General features: G+C 40.9%; 1 protein-coding gene across 1 annotated transcript in view; it reads left to right on the plus strand.

The window, feature by feature from the left end:
• Positions 1–4,804, plus strand: part of EAPP (E2F associated phosphoprotein) — a 5,717-nt gene extending 913 nt beyond the window's left edge. Inside the window, exons 2-7 of the mRNA XM_005417619.2 lie at positions 3–156; positions 336–542; positions 1,183–1,272; positions 1,609–1,732; positions 2,571–2,690; positions 4,190–4,804. Of these exons, the coding sequence (XP_005417676.2) occupies positions 3–156; positions 336–542; positions 1,183–1,272; positions 1,609–1,732; positions 2,571–2,690; positions 4,190–4,451 (957 nt within the window). The 3' untranslated portion in view covers positions 4,452–4,804. The remainder of the gene's footprint in view (positions 1–2; positions 157–335; positions 543–1,182; positions 1,273–1,608; positions 1,733–2,570; positions 2,691–4,189) is intronic.
• Positions 4,805–9,449: the final 4,645 nt, after the last annotated feature.

The following is a 9,449-nucleotide window of genomic DNA, read 5'->3' on the forward strand; positions in this document are numbered from 1 at the left end:
AGCGAGCCCGGGCTGCCCGCAGAGTGCGGGAGGACCGGCCTCGGCCTCGCTTCATCAGCCGCGGCGATTTCCATGAAACCGGCGTATTTAGACTTCTGACCGCACAGCGCCCTGCGCGGAGCGAAGCTGCCGGGGCGTTGTGGAAGGCCGCACGCAGTGAGCTGAAGCTCCTTTGCGTTTAAACCAGAGTTTTAATACTCCTAAGCTAATAAAGTGTTTTAATATGTACTTTGCCCATAAGCATAAGAGTAAGGGCTCTCCCGTGCACCCACACAATTCAGATGTTCATTCCCCAAGTGACTATGTCCACGTTTTAGCCTGTATGTAATAATTAGGTGTGTACCATTTGGATGTTTGTAGCTCAGAGGATGAGGTGGACGTGCTCCTGCACGGCACTCCTGACCAGAAGCGGAAGCTGATACGGGAGTGCCTGACTGGCGAGAGCGAGTCTTCCAGCGACGATGAGTTCCAAAAGGAGATGGAAGCAGAACTAAACACCACCATGAAGACTATGGAAGGCAAATGGAAATCACCCGAAATGGGTAAATCAAGCTTAACATCTGCTTGCATATGAAATATTGAATTATGTGTTAGTGGCCAAATAATCTTTAGGTTTTGGTTGTATAGTTAAGAATATGTAGCAGTATTTACATCAACACATCCATACAGCACAGAATAGGAATTGTGATGCAGAGTGGCTGTGACTGCTTGGCAGTTCATGTTGGCATTTTTGAACTTCTGTGGCCCTGAAATTTTGGGGGACTTTTTTAGTGAATTTTACTGTAATCAAAGTTTGTGAAACAATGTGCCACACCTGTATTTCTTTCACATGACTAAAAATGTCTTGTGTATTCTGTAGGGCACAGACAGGCCCTACCGAATGACGGTGGTGTCCTCTGTGTCTAAAGGGAGTCTTGGGAGAAACTGTCCTTCAAATGGTACCTGAGGTTCCTCTTCGAGGGAGAAGGGAGCAGCTTTGCTCTGAGAATGTCTGTAAATGAAGTAACACAAGTGATGTGAATGATATGGGTGTGGGAATAAACTGGGAGAGCTGTTATTTAACACACTCAGGTAGAACAGAGCACTCTGAACAGATTAACTTGAAAGTAAAGGTTTGTTGTGGGCTGTATACTTGCTGTCCTTTTAGCGGGGTGTTCTTACCACTTCTAATTTCACCTGTAGGTACTTCCTCAAGTACTGGATCCACCAGCACTTCAAAATACTATGATGACATTTACTTTGATTCTGATTCAGAGGATGAAGATAAAATAGGTAAATGACAGAGGCAAGGGGAGGGCATCTTTATACTACCACTTACTCTCTCAGATCCTGTAAAATCCTCTGTGGAGGGTCAAGAGGTTGTTTTTGAAGGCAGCATTTTTGAGGGGAATTATCAGCCTATATCATCTCAGCGTAGCTCCTGCAATTTTTTGATGTATCCCAGTGTAATGCTTTGGGGTCATGCACTTGGAGGAGAGATGAGCCAGGCATGTAAGTTTCTGTTTAGATTTGTTGCAAGGACGGAAATTGAAAATTGGAAATTGTATATTGTATATTTTGATAATTTGTGTCTGATGGATGGAATATGTTCTTGCACATTTTTTCCAGATACACAGGATGTCCGGAAAAACAGAAAACATCAGCAACGTCGGATTCTCTCCAATGATGAGCTGCTGTATGACCCAGAAGAAGACAGTAGAGACCAAGAGTGGGTAGACTCACAGAGGAGAGGGTAAGCAACCAAAAATATTTGAATTCTAAGATGCTTAACATCATCTGAAAATTTTAAATGAAAATGGTAAATGTAGAGAAAAAGCCAATGCTGTCAAATCTATGATATGAAACTATTTTTTATATATAAACTTAAAGCATAAGAAACTTAAAAGCCTTTAAAATGTTTTGGGTGTACATAACAGAACTTGAGTCTTCAAAACGACACAAAACTTCAAAATTTTTAAAATCAAGATTTCAGAATTCTCTAAGCCACTTTTGTCTGTAGATCTCATTTAAACAACCATGCTGTGAATTAAACTGTTGCAAGATAATTTGATTGCTGATTAATATTTGTTCCTGATAAATAGTGAATTTCTGGTTTTGGAAAACTTTGAACTTAGCAAGCCACAAAATGTGCAGAGAAAACAGGAACAATACAAAGGTACTTTAATGAGGGTTTTTTGACAGTTGAAGTAGAAAAATGGTTGTTGCAGCAGAAGTAAAATTTTCCACCTAAATTTATTGATTAAGATAATGAATGTTGCCTGCAGAGATTGTACTTGAGATACCTGCTTTGTCAGAGGAGAAGGCTGTTAGGCACAAATTCTCATGCCACATGTATTTGTCTCCCCAAATGAAAATACTCTGTAAATCAGAAGATACTGGTATGTGTTTTCCCCTCACCTTCTCATTTATGCTGACTTAATGCAAAAGGTGTCCAGAATGAGCCAAGTATTAATTGGTGAATTTTAATGGAAAGAGAGGTTTGACATTGAATTGATATGACCAACAGCAAGGGCATGTAATTTCAGTAATTTCACTTTTTGTCTCTGCTTCCTCTTCTCTCAAATTGGTAGGTACCGGAACCAGAGAAGAGCACCACAGCAGCAGCAGGCAAAACCTGCAGCTGTTCCAAATAGTGATGCTGTTCTGAACTGCCCTGCCTGCATGACAACACTATGCCTGGACTGCCAGAGGTAACAACAGTGAACAATAGGGGGTTTTTTGTAATTTCTTTTTCTTGGTCAGTAGTATTGTTAGCATATTCAGTTTGATCTATGGATTTTTATCAACTCTGTCTCGCAAGGTGGCCCTAATAATGAGGAGGCAGGTAGACGTGAGTCAGATTTAGGGTTAGATGCTGGTTTGTAAGAGTGATAATCAGTTTAACCTGCAGTGTGGAGTGGGGAAGAATAGGGTAGAACGTTAGCATAGTGGATTAGGTAAATTTTAAAAAGAAATAATAATTGTGGAGACTCAACAGGCATTTCGGGCAGATTGGGGATTTTAGAGATACCTATCTATATATATATTTTGGCTTGATGTTTAGAGGCATAAAACTATTCTAGGTTACTTTTGTCTAAAAATGTCTTGTTAAAGGAGGATTAAACAAAATAGAGATAGTGTATTCTTGCTTGGTTTGAGTCTCAGCAGTTAGGGTTTTGAGTGCAGTTACATTTAAAAGTGCCAGGAAGGTATTTAAGTGAGAGTCCACAGTGTGGTTTGCTACTATTCAGTATCTGACTGCATTGCAGGCCTAGTTAATGCTGATGACCGGTGCTAAGGAAGGGACTCTAGAAGTTGGAGTAAAGTAGAAAGAAATCTTCTGAAATGAGGAATAAAATACCTGTCATTTATTGAGTATTTTTGGTGATAGAGGATGAAATTCCACAATAGCCTGAAATCATCTAAGTACTGGGTGCTGTTTTTCTCTGGTTTAGCTTTGCTGGCTCTGGTACTCCTTGATCTTTTTGTGTAGTTAAGTATTTCAATTTGCTAAGCTACCAGAAGACTATATTTTTATTGTCAGACTGGTCTTTCCTGGGTTTAATCCACTTCAGTAGCTCAGCACAGTGTCATACAAGCAATAAGCCAGCAGAATTCGAGATTGGACTTCTGCAGCCACTGTTGAATTTGTTCAGGCTGCTGTAAAATTGCAGCCTGAGGGACATTGTGTTAAATTGAACTGCAGTACTGAATTTTGCTACATACTCCAGATATACAGTTGTTCAGACTGATGACAGATGAAATTTTATGTTTTATTGTGCTGCTTCTAGCGTGATATGTCAATGATATTATTTATAAATAAGGAATTTCAGACTAGCATGACATTGTAGGATGTCAGTGCCAGCAGATGAGTCATTTACACTCACAGCTTCCTGATCCTTTACTATTATGAGGTATATGTAGCAATGCATAATTCTGCAATACCAATACAATTGTACTCCAGGGCGTTTCTTTCAGCAACAGACAGTATTTTTTAAAAATGCCTTAAAAAACAACAGATGGCTGCAATTCTATGTTTTTATTATTTTTGTAGCTGTGACTTCTGTTTATAAAATTCCTACTTATTTGGCTTTCAGCCCTTTGGCATGTTACTTCCTATCTTTAATCCCATATCCAGTGATGGTAACAGATTTCTTGGAAGCAGTGTTGTATGAATGGTATGACTTGCATTTTCTCCCCTTCTCCATAGACATGAATCTTACAAAACACAGTACAGAGCAATGTTTGTGATGAACTGCGTTGTTAACAAAGAGGAAATACTGAAATACAGAAAGAAGGTAAAGAGAAGTAAGAAAAGGAAGCACAGCAAAGAAATTGGCTCTATACAATCAAATCAAGAAGAAGAGGAAATATATCATCCAGTATTATGTACCGAATGCTCAACTGAAGTAGCAGTAATGGATAAAGATGAAGTTTTTCACTTCTTCAATGTTCTGGCCAGCCACTCCTAATGTGGAAATGCAGGGGGAAAAATCCTGTGCTGTATTCAAGAGCGTGGGAAGTGTTAGAAATGCAGGCACACTCGCCTTTTTGAAAATGTGGTCTTAAAAATGTGCATTTTCATCTGAGAACTTTATAATGGTTGGACTTTTTGCAAGGTTTATACAAGGCATACAGTTAACTGCGTGTATATGAGAACAATATTCATTCCCACCGTTGGGGGTTGTATCATTGGGGATTAAATATTTTGTAAATACCATGTAAGATCTGTATATTATGATCATTCCCTGTATATATACTATCCGTTCATCATCTCAGTGTGTATTAGAATGGCTTCTTGGAATAAACACTTTATAGTAACTGATTTTCCATAGCTGCATTGGTTATTTTCTAGCAGGAGATAAACAGCATTCAGTCAGAATGTTTGATGTCAGTAGGCTTTTGTTCTTGGTAGATTTGCACACGTGGTCTCTGTTACGGTTTTACCCTGGCTGGCAACTAGGCCACACTAGGGAGTGAGCTTGCTCACTCCCCCCTACCCCTTCCCCCAGTGGGGAGGAAAATTTGGACCTGCAAACCCATGGCAAGAGGAGCCCACACTAAAGCAGGTGTTCTGATAAAACTTGTGACCCTGTGGCAGGCCCATGTTGGAGCAGGCTGTGCCTGAAGGACTGCACTCTGGAAAAATGACCCAAAAAGGAACAATTTTGGAAGAAGTGTTGCCTGTGGGATGGATTCACATTAGAGAAGTTAGTGGAGTACTGTCTCCTGTGGGAGGTACCCCACACTGGAGCAGGGGAAGTACTTCTGGACCAGTGGCAGGAACAAACCCCCATTCCCTGTCTCCATGCACTTCTGGTGGGGGAGGAAGTAGAGCCCAAGAAGCAGGGCAAATTAGGGGAAAGTAAGATTTACTGTACTCCTCATTATCCTGCTCTGATTTTGTTAGTAATAAATTCAGTTAATATCCCCAAGTTCAGTGTGATTTGCCCATGATGGTATTTGATGAGTGAGCTCTCCCACTACTTAAGTCATGGACCTTTGTGTGTGTTTCCTCTGTCCATTTGCAGAGGGGAGAGACAGAGCAGCTTTGTTGGGTACCCGGTATCCAGCCAGGGTCAATCCACCACAACAACACAACTGCTCACCACCTGCTGACCCAGAGCCAGCTTGTCCTTGAACAGTGATCATCTGCCTTCCAGGTAACTCCCCCAGTTTATATACTGGCCATGATATTCTGGGGTATGGAATATCCCTTTGGCCACTTGTCCTGGCCAGGCTCCCTCCCAGTTTTTTGTGGCACTTCTCACTGGCAGAGACACACTGAATCAAAGTCCTTGACTTATCGTAAGTGCCACTTAGTGTTTTGCCAGTCACCAGGATCAGAGACACAGACACAAACACCAATTTAATGAACAGTGTAATTTACTATAATGCAAAACTGCAAAGAATCACAAAAGGACAGGCTATGTAATGCACATAATCCTTAGCAAAGAATTACAAAAGAATAAGCAATGCACCTAATTGTTACTACTGAAGAATGCTTACAGTGATTAAGACAGATACATCACTAGTTACCCTATTACTTGACCATCTAAGTCCTCAAAACATCAGCTGTGGGGAGAAGCTGTCACAGCCAAGGCCTGGAGAACCATGCTGGGTAACAGAACTCCAGTGGTGTGTCCACCTTGCAGGCATCTGGGCTCCCTGAGTTTGCTGTGAAAGTAGCCCAGATTTTATACTGTTAAACAAACAAGCTGACATAATTTCTAATTTCATTCTTCTATTGGCTTTTCCCTAAAGCCTCATCAGGACTCCAGGAGGAACCAATACACTCCTAGTAAGGCATTTCCAGGTTTCTAGATATGGAAAGGTTTGCAAATAAATGAATACATATAACAGTACTTTTATATACATAACTTTTGGCTGGAATGTTCACCTAGAGGTTAACTTTGGCTCAGGGGCTGTTGTTTGGGCCTTAGTAGTTAACATAGCAACAACCAAAACATCCTGGTGTTCATGAGAACATTATTCTCAGATTAAATCCAAGTTACTGACAAGAATATGAACTCCATCCCAGCCAAAACCAGGACACTGATAAAGAAGGAATTGTCATGATATTTGGATTTTTGGTTCATTAAAAACTCAAAAAAAGAAGAAACTTTTCTTTATAGAGATTGGAAGATAAGCTTATATTGATTTTGCTGGCATGGACTGTTCTGCCACTGATCATGTAAATCCACATGCCTAGTAATACAGCTAAATATTGTACATATAAATATGTATATTTACATATACATAGTAGAAGAAAGTACTGGATTTATTGTTGTTTTTCCTTTCGATGATACATTTTAAGAAGAAATTTATAGTCAGATCTATTACCATAGAACTAGTTTGCTTTTTCTGTTTATTTAGTACATTTACAGCTTCTTTATGGAAACACAAAGAGCTTCTGTACTTGGTATTTATGTCTATGAAGCCACTGTATTGTTAATTCTGGATCCTTCTCTGTCTTCATTCAGGTGTGTGCCCTAGAGGCAAACTCTTACTTTTTATTTGTAACATCTCTTATAGCCTGATATTTTTTTAACTGTACCTTGAACAAGGGTCTGTCTGAAAAAAAATCTCATCTTTGTTTTTTTTCTCATAATAGTACTAGGAACAACTAGTTATATGTGCTTTAAGGAATTGTCAGAAATATTTGAACTTAGGAGGTAGAAACCTGTATAACATCTTTTGTGCCTTAGATTATAATAAAATCTTGTAACTCTTTGGCTACCTTTTGTAGTCCTTGGTGTGGTATTTTACTGATCTACACACACTCATTCTATGCTGTTACATGAGATTAGGAAGAAGTAAACCTGCTGGTTCTTCTGTCAGGATTACATAAGAAAAACACAGAATTACTATTTTCAGATCAGCAGAAACTCAACCTCTGCTTGAGGAAGTAGAGAACTGTTGATGCAGCTACTGAACACGTGGTTGGTCAGTATGATGTGCCTTCCTCTGCATATGCAACCTAGGAACAAAATGGAGCTCTGCTCGTTCTGAGGCTTGGGATATGTGTGAGACAAGATTTCAATCTCATCTTTGCTACTACCTACATTCAGACTCAAGAGTGATGTATCTAACTTGCAGTATCAGATAGCTGTGGGATCATGTGAGGTGGGATAAATTCTTACTGTGTGCCACGAGCCAAGAGGTGTACACAGGAAATTTTGAATATATGAAGAACTGTTTCTTGGTAGAAATGTGGAAGAATACATGTAATAGGGAATATGGTCTGTGCTCTGGAGCATGCTGGCCTTGATTTGCTTCTCTTTACATTCCAGATGAAACAGAAAGGCTCTCTGTAGTGTCGGGTTAAGGATGTTTGCATTGACCTGCTGGAAACATGAGCACGTGAGAATGTAGTTCAAGGGCTCAAATGTTGATGCAGGTGGAATCAGGAAAAACAATTACATGATAACAGTCCCTAAGCAGGGGTAGAATGGAGCTGGTGAAGGAGGAGAAACTGTACAGAGGAATAATATCTATTTCCATAAGGGGCTAACTAGCAAAAAAACCTCTCATGAGTATGCACCATACCAAAAAAGTGTAAGGGGCCACCTACCTGGTGGATTAGGACAGGTGTACAAGACTGTAAAGCTGGCATGCCTCTAGGCATTACCTTTCCTCTCATCCCAGGTCCTTAATTTTGCTTGCCTTACCACTTGAATTGCAGAGCATCTTGTTAGGAATCACAGGAACAGAGAGGACTGGACCCATTTGCTCCATGTTGACACCCTTCTTGCAGCTTTGAATGGGAATAATGCTTTAGTTATGAACTTGTCCTTGAACTTTGGGCATGTTTATACAGAAAGGCACCTTTCATAATTACCACTGTTTACTCAAGCAGCAACACCAACACAGGACTCCTCCAGCAGAGACTTCAACAAGCAACAGCAGACTTGGATAGTGGCAACAGCTCCCATAGGCAGTTATGTCAGGGTATTAATCTCCTCGTGTTCAAATAAATCTGCATAGATAAGGTGTGTCTAAATGTCTTCAGGGTGAATAAAATCCTATTTCAAATTATGCCACACAAAATAGTACACTCTTCAGTTTTCTTTGCCGGCTGCTTTTCTTTTCCACGGTTACCTCCTGGGCCTGTAGTTGTATTTTGCAGCTGTATAGCAACTCAAACGTGCATTCTCCTATGGTTGTACTTCCTTATTTTTCATTGTATAAATAGCACAGGTGAAGGTAGGGGTGGGACGGCTCCAAGGACAGAATCACATTGCTCAGTGACATAATTGTAAATTGATTTACTAAGCAGAGTAAGTATAGTGAGTCAATTCCAGTTTCTACTCTATGCTGTGCACACTTGAATGCATGGTCTGGATTACTGGCCTGGACGCAGGGCCTGGAAGGTGCAACACACACTCTGCTCGTTCAAGATGCCTGATGATTGTGCACATCCCCTTCCAGCAGGTTTGCAACCCGTGCCTTCCACAGTGCCAGCATAAACTGCCAAGGGCCTTCCTAATCACACAGTCCCAAACCAGTCTCTGGGAATCGCTGGTTTCTGGCTGCGAGTGCCTTAGGGTAGTGCAACGTTAGGAACAGTCACAGTAAACAGCTGATTCATCACCTCTTTGTTTTTCCTATTCGTATGGATTAATCTCGCCAAAGCTGGCCTATCTTAAGGTCGCATTTATCTGAGCCACGTTTTTGGGTGCCCTTTACCCTCTGACAACTGAACGAAGTTGAAGAATCGTGCAGATAATTTTTAACATGTCTCCCGTAGGCCCTGCCAAGCACAAGCTTTGGCTCTTCCGTGATTCCCAGAACGTCAATTCAGATTAAACAGGATGACAGAAAGTAGGTTGCAGCACCATCTTCTCGCTGTGACTCGGCCGGGAGGTTAGCAGCTTCAGGGTCAGCCGTATAATTTAATCAGATCGGGCCCGAAGTCGGCGTTCAGCGGGGAGAACGGCGAAGGATGCGCGTCCCTGCCCTTCTCCCCC

This window comes from Geospiza fortis, unplaced genomic scaffold (genome assembly GCF_000277835.1).
Source record: "Geospiza fortis unplaced genomic scaffold, GeoFor_1.0 scaffold54, whole genome shotgun sequence".
In the NCBI taxonomy this organism is placed as follows: Eukaryota; Metazoa; Chordata; class Aves; order Passeriformes; family Thraupidae; genus Geospiza; species Geospiza fortis.